Below are 20,311 nucleotides of genomic sequence, written 5' to 3' on the forward strand. Positions count from 1 at the left end.
GCTGGCTCGGTGATGATAGGCCCAGGGTTGAGGCTGGCTCGGTGATGATAGGCCCAGGGTTGAGGCTGGCTCGGTGATGATAGGCCCAGGGTTGAGGCTGGCTCGGTGATGATAGGCCCAGGCTGGCTCGGGATGATGCCCAGGCTGGCTCGGTGATGATAGGCCCAGGGTTGAGGCTGGCTCGGTGATGATAGGCCCAGGGTTGAGGCTGGCTCGGTGATGATAGGCCCAGGGTTGAGGCTGGCTCGGTGATGATAGGCCCAGGGTTGAGGCTGGCTCGGTGATGATAGGCCCGGTTGAGGCTGGCTCGGTGATGATAGGCCCAGGGTTGAGGCTGGCTCGGTGATGATAGGCCCAGGGTTGAGGCTGGCTCGGTGATGGCCCAGGGTTGAGGCTGGCTCGGTGATGATAGGCCCAGGGTTGAGGCTGGCTCGGTGATGATAGGCCCAGGGTTGAGGCTGGCTCGGTGATGATAGGCCCAGGGTTGAGGCTGGCTCGGTGATGATAGGCCCAGGGTTGAGGCTGGCTCGGTGGTGATAGGCCCAGGGTTGAGGCTGGCTCGGTGGTGATAGGCCCAGGGTTGAGGCTGGCTCGGTGGTGATAGGCCCAGGGTTGAGGCTGGCTCGGTGGTGATAGGCCCAGGGTTGAGGCTGGCGGTGGTGATAGGCCCAGGGTGGTGATGATAGGCCCAGGGTTGAGGCTGGCTCGGTGGTGGTGATAGGCCCAGGGTTGAGGCTGGCTCGGTGGTGATAGGCCCAGGGTTGAGGCTGGCTCGGTGATGATAGGCCCAGGGTTGAGGCTGGCTCGGTGATGATAGGCCCAGGGTTGAGGCTGGCTCGGTGATGATAGGCCCAGGGTTGAGGCTGGCTCGGTGATGATAGGCCCAGGGTTGAGGCTGGCTCGGTGATGTTAGGCCCAGGGTTGAGGCTGGCTCGGTGATGATAGGCCCAGGGTTGAGGCTGGCTCGGTGATGTTAGGCCCAGGGTTGAGGCTGGCTAGGCCCAGGGTTGAGGCTGGCTGATGTTAGGCCCAGGGTTGAGGCTGGCTCGGTGATGATAGGCCCAGGGTTGATAGGCCCAGGCTGGCTGGCTCGGTGATGATAGGCCCAGGGTTGAGGCTGGCTCGGTGATGATAGGCCCAGGGTTGAGGCTGGCTCGGTGATGATAGGCCCAGGGTTGAGGCTGGCTCGGTGATGTTAGGCCCAGGGTTGAGGCTGGCTCGGTGATGATAGGCCCAGGGTTGAGGCTGGCTCAGTGATGTTAGGCCCAGGGTTGAGGCTGGCTCGGTGATGATAGGCCCAGGGTTGAGGCTGGCTCGGATGATAGGCCCAGGGTTGAGGCCCAGGGGTTGAGGCTGGCTCGGTGATGATAGGCCCAGGGTTGAGGCTGGGGTGATGTTAGGCCCTGAGGCTGGCTCGGTGATGATAGGCCCAGGGTTGAGGCTGGCTCTGTGATGTTAGGCCCAGGGTTGAGGCTGGCTCGGTGATGATAGGCCCAGGGTTGAGGCTGGCTCGGTGATGATAGGCCCAGGGTTGAGGCTGGCTCGGTGATGATAGGCCCAGGGTTGAGGCTGGCTCGGTGATGATAGGCCCAGGGTTGAGGCTGGCTCGGTGATGTTAGGCCTAGGGTTGAGGCTGGCTCGGTGATGATAGGCCCAGGGTTGAGGCTGGATGATAGGCCCAGGGTTGAGGCTGGCTCGGTGATGATAGGCCCAGGGTTGAGGCTGGCTAGGCCCAGGGTTGAGGCTGGCTCGGTGATGATAGGCCCAGGGTTGAGGCTGGCTCAGTGATGTTAGGCCCAGGATTGAGTTGCACTTCCCGGGGAGCAGTGAACAGGTAGTTTAACAGTTTCCGATAAATGTTGGACTTGCGTTTGTTACACTTAAGTGGTTCAGTGGAATAGGGAGCGAGGTAGACTTGGCCATTATTCAGAACATTATGGTATGCTGTGTACTGTCCGCTCCCATGGAACGGTGAACCAATGTGTTTGGTGTTGATATTCTCCTGCAGTAGATTTATGTCATCCCAGCAAGGACACAACTGAGAACTGACAATCATGACAAAGTACTGGAGATAAAACACATAATTGCGCTTTAACTCTTTGCACTAGTTACTTAGCTGGGGTCGGCGTACACCTGATGTTTTAGATAAAATAACAGCATTTGAATGAGAAGCGTCACCTGCCGCACTACCCTGTCTTCCACCTGCCATTATCTCATACAGTCATGCTAGTTGGGGAAGGTTTTAATTGTCGCCGTGTGTACACTGATGCATTTGCTAATAAACTCTCACCGAGTCAGGGAATACATCAATGTCTGTCTATAGGCTGGGAGCAACAAAATGGAGTCGTGGTCAGATTTGCCGAAAGGAGGGCGAGGGAGGGCTTTGTATGCGTCGGGGAAGTTAGAGTAGCAATGATCCAGAATTTTTCCAGCCCGGGTCGCACATTCGATATGCTAATAAAATTTAGGGAGCCTTGTTTTCAGATTAGTCTTGTTAAAATCCCCAGCTATAATAAATGCAGCCTCAGGATGTGGTTTCCAGTTTACATAGAGTCCAATGAAGTTCTTTCGGGGCCATCGAGGTGTCTGCTTGGGGGAGGATGTACACTAATATGATTATAATCGAAGAGAATTCTCTTGGTAGAAATGCGGTCTGCATTTGATTGTAAAGAATTCTAGGTCAGGTGAACAAAAGGACTTGAGTTCCTGTATGTTGTTATGATCACACCACGACTCGTTAATCATAAGGCATACACCCCCGCCATTCTTATTTCCAGGGAGATGTTTGTTTCTGTCGGTGCGATGCGTGAAGAAACCAGGTGGCTGTACCGACTCTGATAACGTATCCCAAGTGAGCCATGTTTCCATGAAACAATGTTACCATCTTTGCCCCAGCCTGAGGTCCTGAGCACTCTGGAGCAGGTTTTCATCAAGGATCTCTCTGTAATTTGCTCCGTTCATCTTTCCCTTGATCCTGATTATTCTCCCATTCCCTGCCACTGAATACATCACCACAGCATGATGCTGCCACCACCATGCTTCACCGTAGGGATGGTGCCAGCTTTCCTCTAGACGTGACACTTGGCATTCAGGCCAAAGAGTTCAATCTTGGTTTCTTCAGACCAGAGAATCTTGTTTCTCAAGGTCTGAGAGTCCTTTAGGTGCCTTTTGACTCCAAGCAGGCTGTCGTGCCTTTTACTGAGGAGTGGCTTCTGACTCTCCACTACCATAAAGTCCTGATTGGTGGAGTGCTGCAGAGATGGTTGTCCTTATGAAAGGTTCTCCCATCTCCACAGAGAAACTCTGCAGCTCTGTCAGTGACCATCGGGTTATTGGCCACCTCCCTGACCAAGGCCCTTCTCCCCTGATTGTTCAGTTTGGCTAGGTGGCCAGCTCTAAAAAAAAATATATATATATTTAAAAAAGTGTGTCTGTGCCTCATCCAAGGGGTACTATATTGTGATGACCTCTGCACAGGGGGAAGCCATGGAGCTTCCTGCAACTCTCCTGCAATTGTTGGGCTCAAGGACTTTGACACCTCACTTCACACCACCGTGCTAATTGAAGTTGTATCTGGATCTGTTCTGTCCTAGTAAGCTTGGTAGCCTTAATTTGGTATCCAGTCCTTAAAATAGATCATTGTGTGTATTTTTCTTCTTGGCTTTAAAAGTAGCTTCAGACTAAACATTACTCACTCAGTTCCAGGTTGGATGGTATTTTCAGGTTTCTGTTTCTTTTGCTGGTTGTTGGTTTGCCAGAGCATTTGCTGTATAGTCCTTGGCAATAAGAATCCTGTATATGTCCTACATGCATTTCGCTACACCCGAAATAACATCTGCTCAACATGTGTATGTGACAAATAAAATTCGATTTTATCCAAGTTTATCCAACTCTAAATCTATCTTTTTGTAAAAACATGCTGAAAAATTAAGTGGCTCATCATGATCTCTCTTTTTTTATGGGATGACTGTGAATGCGGTACAGTTTCCCTGTTTAATGGGTTGACTGAGAATGTTTGCAGTAAAGACCTTGTTTCCCTGTTAGTTTAATGGGTTGACTGAGAATGTTTGCAGTAAAGACCTTGTTTCCCTGTTAGTTTAATGGGTTGACTGAGAATGTTTGCAGTAAAGACCTTGTTTCCCTGTTTAATGGGTTGACTGAGAATGTTTGCAGTAAAGACCTTGTTTCCCTGTTAGTTTAATGGGTTGACTGAGAATGTTTGCAGTAAAGACCTTGTTTCCCTGTTTAATGGGTTGACTGAGAATGTTTGCAGTAAAGACCTTGTTTCCCTGTTAGTTTAATGGGTTGACTGAGAATGTTTGCAGTAAAGACCTTGTTTCCCTGTTAGTTTAATGGGTTGACTGAGAATGTTTGCAGTAAAGACCTTGTTTCCCTGTTTAATGGGTTGACTGAGAATGTTTGCAGTAAAGACCGTGTTTCCCTGTTAGTTTAATGGGTTGACTGAGAATGTTTGCAGTAAAGACCTTGTTTCCCTGTTAGTTTAATGGGTTGACTGAGAATGTTTGCAGTAAAGACCTTGTTTCCCTGTTAGTTTAATGGGTTGACTGAGAATGTTTGCAGTAAAGACCTTGTTTCCCTGTTAGTTTAATGGGTTGACTGAGAATGTTTGCAGTAAAGACCTTGTTTCCCTGTTAGTTTAATGGGTTGACTGAGAATGTTTGCAGTAAAGACCTTGTTTCCCTGTTTAATGGGTTGACTGAGAATGTTTGCAGTAAAGACCTTGTTTCCCTGTTAGTTTAATGGGTTGACTGAGAATGTTTGCAGTAAAGACCTTGTTTCCCTGTTTAATGGGTTGACTGAGAATGTTTGCAGTAAAGACCTTGTTTCCCTGTTAGTTTAATGGGTTGACTGTGATCCTCCAACCATAAAACACTAGACACTCAGATGTGTTGATTCTTGATGCTATGATAATTCTTAGTCTTATAATTCTTAGTCTTATTGCCTTGTACTGTATTTTCTCTTCCATGCAGTGCTTTACCGAAAAGGACCACCTTTCTACCATGCAAGGTTTGTATAAATTACAGTACGTTAACATTTCCATTGAGATCCACTAATTGTTTAAACAGTGTTTATGTGAAATATGTATCTCCATCCCACTCCCTCACAGTTACTCTGTGGTGGTGGAAAAGGTAGACCAGCCGGGTAGGGGAGGGGCTCTCCGTCCGTTCAGCTGGAGGTCTCTGGCTGCTCTCAGCAGGATTACCGGCAACGTTTCCAAGGTAACACACCTTCACCTTACTACCTGGGTCCAGTCCACCATAGAATTACAATGTTATTTCTAATTTGATTATTTGTATACACCCCTACCTAGCCTTGGGGCATATTCATGGCGGTATCTTCCCTTAATACAAAAATATGTTCTCCACAATAACATATACATTCTCATAACTAAGTAACTATAAATCAACCGTATTGTATTCCAGGAGTTGATACTGTGCTACCCATTTCACAGATACCGATGACATTGTTGTGCATATAAATAAGATGTAGAAATACACCAAGTGGACAAAACATTAAGAAAACCTTTCCAATATTGAGTTGTATTATAGTTAGTATATGCAGTGTGTAGTATACGTATATTATGGTAAGTATATGGAGTATGTAGTCTATGTAGTAGTTAGTATATGTAGTGTATATGGTATGTACAGTGCCTTGCAAAAGTATTCGGCCCCCTTGAACTTTGCGATCTTTTGCCACATGCTCTCACAAATGCTAACTTCACCAATGCTCTCCATCCAACCTCACTGAGCTCGAGCTGTTTTGCAAGGAGGAATGGGAAAAAATTTCAGTCTCTATGTGCAAAACTGATAGAGACATACCCCAAGCGACTTATAGCTGTAATCGCAGCAAAAGTTGGCACTACAAAGTATTAACTTAAGGGGGCTGAATAATTTTGCACGCCCAATTTTTCAGTTTTTGATTTGTTAAAAAAGTTTGAAATATGCAATAAATGTCGTTCCACTTCATGATTGTGTCCCACTTGTTGTTGATTCTTCACAAAAAAATACAGTTTTATATCTTTATGTTTGAAGCCTGAAATGTGGCAAAAGGTCGCAAAGTTCAAGGGGGCCGAATACTTTCGCAAGGCACTGTATATGTAATGTGTAGTATATAGTCTATGCAGTAGTTATTATATGCTGTGTGTATATATTATGGTATATAGAGTATATGGAGTGTGTAGGATGTTAGCTCCTGAGGTGCTGACCTGTTGCATCCTCGAAAACCAATGTGATTATTATTATTCGACCCTGCTCGTCATCTATGAACATTTGAACATCTTGGCTATGTTCTGTTATAATCTCCACCCGACACAGCTAGAAGAGGACTGGCCACCCCTCATAGCCTGGTTCTTCTCTAGGTTTCTTCCTAGGTTCTGGCCTTTATAGGGAGTTTTTCCTAGCCACCGTGCTTCTACACCTGCATTGCTTGCTGTTTGGGGTGTTAGGCTGGGTTTCTGTACAGCACTTTGTGACTTTGTGAATTTATTTCCCTGGCCACATCTGCAGTATGGACACACAAATCCACCGTCGCTGCCTCCTTGCAGCATGCCTAAGGCATGTTCACGCAGATGAGCAGGGATCCTTTGGTGTTTTTCAGTCCGTGGAAGTTTTCCTAACTGTGAACTTATTCGCATACCGTCTGTAATCTGTTAGTGTCTTAACAACCGTTCCATAGGTGCATGTTCATTAAATGTTTATGGTTCATTGAACAAGCATGGGGAAACAGTGTTTAAACCCTTTACAATGAATATCTGTGAAGATATTTGGAATTTACGAATAATGAAAGACAGGGTCCTGAAAAAGGGACATTTTATTTTTTTGCTGAATTTAGTATCGTTAGTGTATGTGGTATAGTAAGATGCTGAGTGTACTAAACATTAAGAACACTTTTATAATATTGAGTTGCACCCCCCCTTTTGCCCTCAGAACAGCCTCAATTCGTCGGTGCATGGACTCTACAAGATGTCAAGCGTTCCACAGGGTTGCTGGCCCATATTGACTCCAATGCTTTCCACAGTTGTCAAGTTGGCTTGATGTCCTTTGGGAGATGGGCCATTCTTGATTACCACAGGAAACTTGGGCCATTCTTGATTACCACAGTGTGAAAAACTCAGCATGGTTGCAGTTCTTGACACAAACCGGTGCACCTGGCGCCTACTACCATACCCCATTATAAGGCACTTAAATATTTTGTTTTGCTCGTTCACCCTCTGAATGGCACACATACACACTCCATGTCTCAAGGCTTAAAAATCCTTCTTTAACCTGTCTCCTCTCCTTCATCTACACTGATTGCAGTGGATTCAGTGACATCAATAAGGGATCATAGCTTTCACCTGGTCAGTCAATGTCATGGAACCCTAACCCTAAGCATTAAGGTGTTCTTAATGTTTTGTACACTGTATCTATTTGTTTTTATTAAGGATCCCAATTAGTTGCTGCCAAGGCAGCAGCTACTCTTCCTGGGGTTTATTATGGATCCCCATTAGTTCCTGCCAAGGTAGCAGCTACTCTTTCTGGGGTTTATTATGGATCCCCATTAGTTCCTGCCAAGGCAGCAGCTACTCTTCCTGAGGTCCAGTAACATTTAAGGCAGTTGTATACAGTTTAAATATCACATTACATAACACTTTTCACCACACATTGTGTTCCTTCAAGCCACTATCACATATCTACAATACAACATCAATGTACGTGTGTAGAGTGCATCTCTTATCCTTATTTATGTTTTATAAATCTTGCATCAGTTACTTGATGTGGAATACAATTCCATGTAGTCATGGCTCTATGTAGTACTGTGCACGTCCCATAGTCTGTTCTGGAGCTGTGTGTTAGTAGTTTAAACAGACCTCTGGTGGCATGTCTTGTGGGGTATGCATGGGTGTTTGAGCTGTGTGCTAGTCGTTTAAACAGACAGCTCGGTGCATGCAGCATGTCAATTATTCTCACAGAAACAAGTAGTTATGAAGTCAATCTCCCCCCCCCCCCCCTACTTTGAGCCATGAGAGATTGACATGTATAGTTGGAAGTCGGAAGTTTACATACACTAAGTTGACTGTGCTGTCATGGCTTTAGAAGCTTCTGATAGGCTAATTGACGACATTTGAGTCAATTGGGGGTGTAACTGTGGATGTATTTCAAGGCCTACCTTCAAACTCAGTGCCTCAAATTAAATCAGCCAAGACCTCAGAAAAAACATTGTAGACCTCCACAAGTCTTGTTCATCCTTGGAGTAATTTCCAAACGCCTGAAGGTACCACGTTCATCTGTACAAACAATAGTACACAAGTATAAACCGGCAAGATAGAACAGCACACTCCGGTAAGACGAGGGGGGGGGGGGGGTCTGTGCATATTTGTAAACAACAGCTGGTGCACGAAATCTAAGGAAGTCTCTAGATTTTGCTCGCCTGAAGTAGAGTACATTGTGATAAATTGCAGGCCACATTACTTACCTAGAGAGTTTTCAGCTATACTTTCCATGTTTGTTTATTTACCACCAGACAGATGCTGGCACTAAGACCCCACTCAGTCAGCTGTATAAGGAAATAAGCAAACAGGAAACCACTCACCCAGAGGCGGCGCTCCTAGTGGCCGGAGACTTTAATGCAGGGAAATTTAAATCAGTTCTACCAAATTTCTATCAACATGTTAAATGTGCAACCAGAGGGAAAAACATTCTAGATCAGCTGAACTCCACACACAGAGACGCATACAAAGCTCTCCCTCGCCCTCTATTTGGTAAACCCCAACCACAACTCTATCCTCCTGATTCCTGCTTACAAGCAAAAATTAAAGCAGGAAGCACCAGTGACTCGATCTACATTTACATTACATTTAAGTCATTTAGCAGACGCTCTTATCCAGAGCGACTTACAAATTGGTGAATTCACCTTCTGACATCCAGTGGAACAGCCACTTTACAATAGTGCATCTAAATCATTAAGGGGGGGTGGTGAGAAGGATTACTTATCTTATCCTAGGTATTCCTTGAAGAGGTGGGGTTTCAGGTGTCTCCGGAAGGTGGTGATTGACTCCGCTGTCCTGGCGTCGTGAGGGAGTTTGTTCCACCATTGGGGGGCCAGAGCAGCGAACAGTTTTGACTGGGCTGAGCGGGAACTGTACTTCCTCAATGGTAGGGAGGCGAGCAGGCCAGAGGTGGATGAACGCAGTGCCCTTGCTTGGGTGTAGGGCCTGATCAGAGCCTGGAGGTACTGCGGTGCCGTTCCCCTCACAGCTCCGTAGGCAAGCACCATGGTCTTGTAGCGGATGCGAGCTTCAACTGGAAGCCAGTGGAGAGAGCGGAGGAGCGGGGTGACGTGAGAGAACTTGGGAAGGTTGAACACCAGACGGGCTGCGGCGTTCTGGATGAGTTGTAGGGGTTTAATGGCACAGGCAGGGAGCCCAGCCAACAGCGAGTTGCAGTAATCCAGACGGGAGATGACAAGTGCCTGGATTAGGACCTGCGCCGCTTCCTGTGTGAGGCAGGGTCGTACTCTGCGGATGTTGTAGAGCATGAACCTACAGGAACGGGCCACCGCCATGATGTTGGTTGAGAACGACAGGGTGTTGTCCAGGATCACGCCAAGGTTCTTAGCGCTCTGGGAGGAGGACACAATGGAGTTGTCAACCGTGATGGCGAGATCATGGAACGGGCAGTCCTTCCCCGGGAGGAAGAGCAGCTCCGTCTTGCCGAGGTTCAGCTTGAGGTGGTGATCCGTCATCCACACTGATATGTCTGCCAGACATGCAGATCTATAAAAAAAAGTGGTCAGATGAAGCAGATGCTAAACTACAGGACTGTTTTGCTATCACAGACTGGAACATGTTCTGGGATTCTTCCGATGACATTGAGGAATACACCACATCAGTCACTGGCTTTATCAATAAGTGCATCGAGGACGTCGTCCCCACAGTGACTGTACGTACATACCCCAACCAGACGCCATGGATTACAGGCAACATTCGCACTGAGCTAAAGGGTAGAGCTGCCGCTTTCAAGGTGCGGGACTCTAACCCGGAAGCTTACAAGTAATCCTGCTATGCTCTCTGACGAACCATCAAACAGGCAAAGAGTCAATACAGGGCTAAGATTGAATCATACTACACCGGCTCCGACACTAGTCTTATGTGGCAGGGCTTGCAAACTATAGACTAGACTAAGGGAAGCACAAAGGGAAAGGGAAGCACAGCCGCGAGATGCCCAGTGACACGAGCCTACCAGACGAGCTAAATAACTTCTATGCTCACTTCTATGCTCACTACGAGGCAAGCATAACTGAGGCATGCATGAGAGCATCAGCTGTTCTGGACGACTGTGATCACGCTTTCCATAGCCGACACATACACAAGGCTGCGGGGCCAGACGGATTACCAGGACGTGTGCTCCAGGCATATGCTGACCAACTGACAGGTGTCTTCACTGACATTTTCAACATGTCCCTGAATGAGTCTGTAATACCCACATGTTTCATGCAGACCACCATAGTCCCTGTGCCCAAAAACACAAAGGAAACCTGCCTAAATGACTACAGACCCGTAGCACTCGCGTCCGTAGCCATGAAGGGCTTTGAAAGATTGGTAATGGCTCACATCATCACCATTATCCCAGAAATCCTAGACCCACCCCACTACCACCCAAACAGATCCACAGATGATGCAATCTCTATTGCACTCCACAATGCCCTTTCCCACCTGGACAAAAGGAACACTTAGGTGAGAATGCTATTCATTGACTACAGCTCAGCGTTCAACACCATAGTACCCTCAATACTCATCACTAAGCTAAGGCTCCTGGGACTAAACACCTCTCTAGGTAGCAACACATCTGCTCGTGTCACTGGGCAGCTCGCGGCTGGGCCTACCTTTTGTAGTCCATAATAGTTTGCAAGCCCTGCCACATCCGACGAGCGTCAGACCCGGTGTAGTAGGATTCAGTATCAAGGAATATTTCACTTTCTCTGTTCAGAAGAGTAACAACATTTGTTTGAATTTCTGCATGTGGCAGAAGTAATGCGGTGCGACTTGTTTCGCCATTCCTTTTTTTGTCTGTGGAGGAAATGTTGAGAGGCGGACACTTATCTGCTGCTCTCTACCTCCTCTGACGGAGATGCAGGTACCATCAGCCCAGTAAAATAAAAAGCAAATTATTTACATGTATGCTCACTCAGCTGTGCCTCACAATTAATACAAAAACTGATCTATTACCGGTATGTTCACCTCCAATTTTGAAATATACACTGCTCAAAAAAATAAAGGGAACACTTAAACAACACAATGTAACTCCAAGTCAATCACACTTCTGTGAAATCAAACTGTCCACTTAAGAAGCAACACTGATTGACAATAAATTTCACATGCTGTTGTGCAAATGGAATAGACAACAGGTGGAAATTATAGGCATTTAGCAAGACACCCCCAATAAAGGAGTGGTTCTGCAGGTGGGGACCACAGACCACTTCTCAGTTCCTATGCTTCCTGGCTGATGTTTTGGTCACTTTTGAATGCTGGCGGTGCTTTCACTCTAGTGGTAGCATGAGACGGAGTCTACAACCCACACAAGTGGCTCAGGTAGTGCAGCTCATCCAGGATGGCACATCAATGCGAGATGTGGCAAGAAGGTTTGCTGTGTCTGTCAGCGTAGTGTCCAGAGCATGGAGGTGCTACCAGGAGACAGGCGAGTACATCAGGAGACGTGGAGGAGGCCGTAGGAGGGCAACAACCCAGCAGCAGGACCACTACCTCCGCCTTTGTGCAAGGAGGAGCAGGAGGAGCACTGCCAGAGCCCTGCAAAATGACCTCCAGCAGGACACAATTGTGCATGTGTCTGCTCAAACGGTCAGAAACGGTCAGACTCCATGAGGGTGGTATGAGGGCCCGACGTCCACAGGTGGGGGTTGTGCTTACAGCCCAATACCGTGCAGGACGTTTGGCATTTGCCAGAGAACACCAAGGTTGGCAAATTCGCCACTGGCGCCCTGTGCTCTTCACAAATGAAAGCAAGTTCACACTGAGCACGTGACAGACGTGACAGTCTGGAGACGCCGTGGAGAACGTTCGGCTGCCTGCAACATCCTCCAGCATGTTCATGTTCATCCTCCAGCGGTTTAGCCGTGGGTCAGTCATGGTGTGGGGTGGCATTTCTTTGGGGGGCTGCACAGCCCTCCATGTGCTCGCCAGAGGTAGCCTGACTGCCATTAGGTATCGAGATGAGATCCTTAGACCCCTTGTGAGACCATATGCTGGTGTGGTTGGCCCTGGGTTCCTCCTACTGCAAGACAATGCTAGACCTCATGTGGCTGGAGTGTGTCAGCAGTTCCTGCAAGAGGAAGGCATTGATGCTATGGACTGGCCCGCCCGTTCCCCACACCTGAATCCAATTGAACACATCTGGGACATCATGTCTCGCTCCATCCACCAACGCCACGTTGCACCACAGACTGTCCAGGAGTTGGCGGATGCTTTAGTCCTGGTCTGGGAGGAGATTCCTCAGGAGACCATCCGCCACCTCATCAGGAGCATGCCCAGGCATTGTAGGGAGGTCATACAGGCACGTGGAGGGCACACACACTACTGAGCCTTATTTTGACTTGTTTTAAGGACATTACATCAAAGTTGGATCAGCCTGTAGTGCGGTTTTCCACTTTAATTTTGAGTGTGACTCCAAATCCAGACCTCCATGGGTTGATAAATTTGATTTCCATTGATAATTTTTGTGTGATTTTGTTGTCAGCACATTCAACTATGTAAAGAAAAAAGTATTTAATAAGAATATTTCATTCATTCAGATCTAGGATGTGTTATTTTAGTGTTCCCTTTATTTTTTTGAGCAGTGTAAATGGCCCGAACAACCATGCATTGGCAGGGCAATTCAAGCAATGCTAATATATTGGGCCTACTGCACAAACCTTATTGATAGGTTAATGTTGCATAGGCTTACGTTATTTAAGTCATGATCTTGAAAAGGTTGGTGACCACTTTTTGAGAGTTTTCCATGTTAACACTATCAATGTTGTCTTTTACTTTGTCAATTGTAATAGAATGAACACAATATTAACCACCGAAACAAAACAAACTATGCAAGAGATCTTGTTTTAGGCAGAGCGTATAGGTGTAGGATTCTATTGCATTGACATGCACTACTCAGACCCTACACAGCCCAGTGTGGCATAACCAATCAGAGTTGCAGTAGGCCTATATGCAAATAAACCATTGCCATATATGGATCTGCAGATCTGAAATTTGCTCAGTCCCAGAAAATAATTTGAAGGAACATTGAGCACTACATCCAATGGATTTGGATACTGCTTTAGTGCTGATTTCTGCAGTATTAGTAAATATGTGATCAATACATTGTGGATAATTCCTGTCTGTGTGTTGTATTCTAGGACTTGATGCTGTGCTACGTCATCTACCCATCTCACCTGACAGAGGAACATCTCTCCTCTCCAGACTGTCTCTGCATGGTCACAGTTCAGGTACGACTTTTGCCTAAGCCTTTCTCTGTTAAAACCCGTTCTCTGTTAACCCGTTCTCTGTAATCTGTTGTTCTTTAGGAGATTATTTTAAGCAGATGGATATCATCACGAGAGCGGACAGAGACGGACGACATATGACTTATTTTTTTTTGTCTGCTGTGTAAATATACAGCTACTTCAGAAAGTATTCACACCCTTTGACTTTTTCCACATTTTGTTGTTGCAGCCTGAACCTAAAATGGATAACATTTCGATGTTGTGTCCCTGGCCTTCACACAATGCCCCATAATGTCAAAGTTATATTATGTATTTAGAAATGTGTATATATATTTTTATAAAAATGTAAACTGAAATGTCTTGAGTCGGTAAGTATTTAACCCCTTTGTTATGGCAATCCTAAATCGTTTCAGAAGTACACATTTTGCTTAACAAGTCACATAAGTTGCATGGACTCACTCTGTGTGCAATCAAAGTGTTTAACATGATTTTTGAATGACTACGTCATCTCTGTACCACACACAAAATTATCTGTAAGGTCCCTCAGTCGAGCAGTGAATTTCAAACACAGGTTCAACCACAAAGACCAGGGAGGTTTTTCAATGCCTCGCAAAGAAGGGCGCTTATTGGTAGATGTGTAATAAAAAATAAAATAAAAAACAGACATTGAATATCCCTTTGAGCATGGTGAAGTTATTAATTACACTTTGGATGGTGTATAAATACACCCAGTCACTACAAAGATACAGGCGTCCTTCCTAAGTCAGTTGCCGGAGAAGAAAGAAACCGCTCAGGGATTTCACCATGAGGCCAATGGGGACTTTAAAACTGTTTAATGGCTGTTTGGGGCAAGTCCAACACAACACATCACTGAGTACTACTCTTCATATGTTCAAGCATGGTAATGGCTGCATCATGTTATGGGTATGCTTGCCATCGGCAAGGACCAGGAAGTTTTCTAAGGAAAAAATAAACAATAGAGCTAAGTACAGGAAACATCCTAGAGGAAAACCTGGGTCAGTCTGCTTTCTAACAGATACTGAGAGACAAATTCACCTTTCAGCAGGACAATAACCTAAGAAGGACAAATATACACGAGTTGCTTACCAAGACGACATTGGATGTTCTTGAGTGGCCTAGTTACAGTTTTGACTTAAATCGGCTTGACAATCTATGGCAATGATCAACACCAAACTTGACACAGCTTGAAGAATTTTAAGAAGAATATTGTGCAAATATCGTAACTATCCAGGTGTGCAAAGCTCTTAGACTTACCCAGAAAGACTCGCAGCTGTAATTGCTGCCAATGGTGATTCTAAAGTATTGACTCAGGGAGCTGAATACTTATGTAAATGAGATTTCAGAAATTCATTTTCAATAAATTGGCAAAAATGTCTAAACATGTTTTCACTTTGTCACTATGGGGTATTGTGTGTAGATGGATGAGAAAATAATTATTGAATTCAGGCGAACACAATAACAAATGGAATAAATCGAGGGGTATGAATACTTTCTGAAGGCATTCCTTCCATTTCAATGATTGGTTTACAGTGGAATTTAGTGTTACTTAACATGTGAAAGTATCAATAAATATTTGTTTTTGAACATGCTTTTTAACAAAATTTTTTGTTTGATTGAAGTGAAAGTAAAAATCCAGACTGTAATTAAGAATATGGTATAATTTGTCTAGTGGTACCGGAAGGTTGTAAGTTCAAACCCCCGAGCTGACAATGTACAAATCTGTCGTTCTGCCCCTGAACAGGCAGTTAACCCACTGTTCCTAGGCCGTCATTGAAAATAAGAATTTGTTCTTAACTGACTTGCCTAGTTAAATAAAGGGGAAAAAAATTGCTCTGTGTGTAAAGTGATGGTTTCTAGAGGAGACATGAGTAATTCCCAGTGTCAGTATCCCAGTGTTCCAGTGTAGAAATACAACATGGCCTCACAGTTAAATCACATTTTATTTGTCACATTCTTCGTAAACAACAGGTGTAGACTAACAGTGAAATGCTTACTTATGGGCCCTTTCCAACAATGCAGAGAGAAACATTGTAGAAAGATAACATGAGGAATAAATAAACAATGAGTAACGATAACTTGGCTATATGAATCTTTTCCCCAATGCAGTGAAGCCGAAACCACGCCCCGTTATTCAGAGAGAAGTTCTACAAGGCTTTGAGCGCTCTCCAAGTCCGGAAGTGAATATCACGTAGCGGGAAATTTCAGTCACTGATTAATAATATTTGCCCTTGTATTTCAAGATTGAAAAATATAATAACAATGACGTGGACCGAGCGAGCCATTAACGTCCCTTAACGCTCAGACAGATTCAATGGCTGTAGCATAGCGTATTCGACTGAATGATTAGCTAATAAATATTTGAGAAATTATGAATAATAAGCATATGCATTAACCTGATAATAGACTACAATTGATAATATAACTTCAAATACCGATCTAGTAACGTTAAGTATCCTAGGTTAACTGAGCTGATTGAGTGAATTCAGCAGAGTTCTCTGAGACATTTTTACAACTCATTGAAACTCTGAAAATAAATACATGGTCAAATGTTACCAAACATGATGATAATAGGCCTGTATTACGGTAGGCAGCTGTTAAATTACACTTTCCATCCTTACCTTGGAAGGTCACTGTCTCTGCGCTGATCGCCTGAGAGTGAGACAACGCTAGCTAGCCAATGGGAGCGTAGTAGAACGCCCCTCTGAATAACGGGGCATGGTTTTGGCTTAACTGCGTTGGGACGCTGGCTATATACATGGGGTACCAGTATTGATGTGCAGGGGTATGAGGTAATTGAGGTAGATGTGTACATCTAACTAGGAATAAAGTGACAGATAGGAAACTGTACCAGCAGCTTATGGGCGGCAGGTAGCGTAGCGGTTAAGAGCATTGAGTCAGTAACCGAAAGCTCACCTCTTTGAATCTCCAAGCTGACTAGGTGAAAAACCTGTCTGTGCCTTTGAGCAAGGTACTTAACCCTAATTGCTCATGTAAGTCACTCTGGATAAGAGTGACAAAAAATGTCAAATTAGTCAAAGTTAGTGCAAAAAGGATCAATGCAGATAGTCTGGGTAGCTATTGGGTAACTATTTAACTAACTATTTAGCAGTCTTATGGCTTTGGGGTAGAAGCTGTTCAGGGTCCTGTTGGTTCCAGACTTGGTGCGTTTGTACTGCTTGCCGTGCAGTAGCAGAGAGACCAGTCTATGACTTGGGTGGCTGGAGTCTTTGACAATTTTTAGGGCCTTCCTTTGACACCACCTGGTATAGACGTCCTGAATGTAGAGGCCTTCACGGGTACAAAACGTTGTAGCCATTCCAAAATGGATCTGGGGCTTTCCTGTCTGGAACCAGCATGCATAAATGAGTTTAAATGTTTAAATATTGAGACCCGTTCCAAACGAACCCGAGAACAACTAGACCCGTTCCATATAGACCTGGTCGGATCCAGACCAGGGCTGTTCCCAGTGAGGGAGCAGCAGAAAAGTACATTTTTAAGCTATTTACTAACCTCAAAGTACTTTTTAAGATGGTCATACCATGGATCATTTGGCTATTGTATTTGGAATTTTAGGACCCCTGTATAATAAATAAATAAAAATGGATAGAACATTGAATTTAGCCTTTACTACTATAACCAATAGAAACGCATTGAATAACACATTCAGAAATCACAAAACAGACAGTCCCCCAAAAAATCATAAGGACTAAGGTTTTGAAGTGTGTCCTATATCTAGGAGGTATAAGAAAGCTCAGGAAATATTTTGATTTTTGGACATATTTAACCCTCTTTTTTTTGACGCAAAACTACCTCCATACTTCTATTCATTTTTTAAAACTGGTACCAAGTTACCTTCAGAAGAGAGTGACTCTTGTGGGGGTCGTAGAGCAAAATGGAGAAAGTGTTCATGAGAACGTCCCCTTTCCATAGGGGGGTTATACACTGCTCAAACAAATAAAGGGAACACTTAAACAACACAATGTAACTCCAAGTCAATCACACTTCTGTGAAATCAAACTGTCCACTGAAGAAGCAACACTGATTGACAATAAATTTCACATGCTGTTGTGCAAATGGAATAGACAACAGGTGGAAATTATAGGCAATTAGCAAGACACCCCCAATAAAGGAGTGGTTCTGCAGGTGGTGACCACAGACCACTTCTCAGTTCCTATGCTTCCTGGCTGATGTTTTGGTCACTTTTGAATGCTGGTGGTGCTTTCACTCTAGTGGTAGCATGAGACGGAGTCTACAACACACACAAGTGGCTCAGGTAGTGCAGCTCATCCAGGATGGCACATCAATGCGAGCTGTGGCAAGAAGGTTTGCTGTGTCTGTCAGTGTAGTGTCCGGAGCATGCGCTACCAGGAGACAGGCCAGTACATCAGGAGACGTGGAGGAGGGCAACAACCCAGCAGCAGGACCGCTACCTCCGCCTTTGTGCAAGGGGGAGCAGGAGGAGCACTGCCAGAGCCCTGCAAAATGACCTCCAGCAGGCCACAAATGTGCATGTGTCTGCTCAAATGGTCAGAAACCAACTCCATGAGGGTGGTATGAGGGCCCGACGTCCACAGGTGGGGGTTGTGCTTACAGCCCAACACTGTGCAGGACGTTTGGCATTTGCCAGAGAACACCAAGATTGGCAAATTCGCCACTGGCGCCCTGTGCTCTTCACAGATGAAAGCAGGTTCACACTGAGCACATGTGACAGATGCCGTGGAGAACGTTTTGCTGCCTTCAACATCCTCCAGCATGACCGGTTTGGTGGTGGGTCAGTCGTGGGGTGGGGAGGCATTTCTTTGGGGGGCCGCACAGTCCTCCATGTGCTCGCCAGAGGTAGCCTGACTGCCATTTGATACCGAGATGAGATCCTCAGACCCCTTGTGAGACCATATGCTGGTGCGGTTGGCCCTGGGTTCCTCCTACTGCAAGACAATGCTAGACCTCATGTGGCTGGAGTGTGTCAGCAGTTCCTGCAAGAGGAAGGCATTGATGCTATGGACTGGCCCGCTCGTTCCCCAGACCTGAATCCAATTGAGCACATCTGGGACATCATGTCTCGCTCCATCCACCAACGCCACGTTGCACCACAGACTGTCCAGGAGTTGGCGGATGCTTTAGTCCTGGTCTGGGAGGAGATCCCTCAGGAGACCATCCGCCACCTCATCAGGAGCATGCCCAGGCATTGTAGGGAGGTCATACAGGCACGTGGAGGCCACACACACTACTGAGCCTAATTTTGACTTGTTTTAAGGACATTACATCCAAGTTGGATCAGCTGGATCAGCCTGTAGTGCGGTTTTCCACTTTAATTTTGAGTGTGACTCCAAATCCAGACCTCCATGTGTTGATAAATTTGACTTCCATTGATAATTTTTGTGTGATGTTATCAGATGTCTCAAGCGTGCAATTGTCATGCTGACTAAAGGAATGTCAACCAGAGCTGTTGCCATAGAATTGAATGTTAATTTATCTACCATAAGCCACCTCTGACTTTATTTGAGAGAATTTGTCAGTATGTTCAACAGGCATCTCAACCGCAGACCACGTGTAACCACGCCGGCCCAGGACCTCCACATCTGGCTTCTTCACCTAGGTGATCGTCTGAGACCAGCCACCCGGACAGCTGATGAAACTGTGGGTTTGCACAACCATAGAATTTCTGCATAAACTGTCAGAAACGGTCTCAGGGAAGCTAATTTTAATTATTTTTATTTCACCTTTATTTAACTAGGTAGGCCAGTTGAGAACAAGGTCTCATTTACAACTGCGACCTGGCAGATAAAGCAAAGCAGTGCAACCAAAACAACAACACAGAGTTACACATGGAATAAACAAACGTACAGTCAATAACACAATAGAAAAATCTGTATACAGTGTGTGCAAATGAAGTAAGGAGGTAAGGCAGTATATAGGCCATAGTGGTGAAGTAATTACAATTTAGCAATTAACACTGGAGTGATAAATGTGCAGATGAGGATGTACAAGTAGAGATACTGGTGTGCAAAAGAGCAAAAAAACAAATATGGGGATGAAGTTCGTAGTTGGATGGGCTATTTACAGATGAGCTGTGTACAGATGGGCTATGTATCTGCATGCTCGTCATCCTCACCAGGGTCTTGATCTGACTACAATGGCTAATTGCTCATGTTCGATTGCCACTGGCACGCTGGAGTAGTGTGCTCTTCATGGATGAATCCCAGTTTCAACTGTACCAGGCAGATGGAGTGTATGGCTTCATGTGGGCGAGCGGATACTGATGTCAACGTTGTGAACAGAGTGCCCCATGGTGTCGGGGGGGTGGTTAGGGTATGGGCAGGCATAAGCTATGGACAAAGAACACAATTGCATTTTATCAATGGAAATGTTAATGCACAGAGATTCCGTGATGAGATCCTCAGGCCCATTGTTGTACCATTCACCCGCCGCCATCACCTCATGTTTCAGCATGATAATGCATGACCCATGTCTCAAGGATCTGTACACAATTCCTGGAAGCTGAAAATGTCCCAGTTCCTCCATGTCCTGCATATTCACCAGACCACATTGAGGGATACTCTGGCTTGACTTGTACTACAGCTTGTTCCAGTTCCCACCAACATCCAGCAACTTCGCACAGCCATTGAAGAGGAGTGGGACAACATTACACAGGCCACAATCAACAGCCTGATTAACTCTATACAAATCAAATCAAATTTTATTTGTCACATACACATGGTTAGCAGATGTTAATGCGAGTGTAGCGAAATGCTTGTGCTTCTAGTTCCGACAATACAGTAATAACCAACAAGTAATC

General features: G+C 45.5%; 1 protein-coding gene across 3 annotated transcripts in view; it reads left to right on the top strand.

Annotated features, from left to right (window-relative positions):
* Window positions 1-15,116, top strand: part of tsen2 (TSEN2 tRNA splicing endonuclease subunit) — a 41,664-nt gene extending 26,548 nt beyond the window's left edge. For 2 of the 3 annotated variants that reach the window (XM_064967356.1, XM_064967358.1), the window contains exons 8-10: window positions 4,992-5,028; window positions 5,129-5,240; window positions 13,408-13,560. In XM_064967356.1, the coding sequence (XP_064823428.1) occupies window positions 4,992-5,028; window positions 5,129-5,240; window positions 13,408-13,560 (302 nt within the window). The other variant, XM_064967357.1, reaches the window with a different exon arrangement.
* Window positions 15,117-20,311: the final 5,195 nt, after the last annotated feature.

Source organism: Oncorhynchus masou, chromosome 6, assembly GCF_036934945.1.
Source record: "Oncorhynchus masou masou isolate Uvic2021 chromosome 6, UVic_Omas_1.1, whole genome shotgun sequence".
NCBI lineage: Eukaryota > Metazoa > Chordata > Actinopteri > Salmoniformes > Salmonidae > Oncorhynchus > Oncorhynchus masou.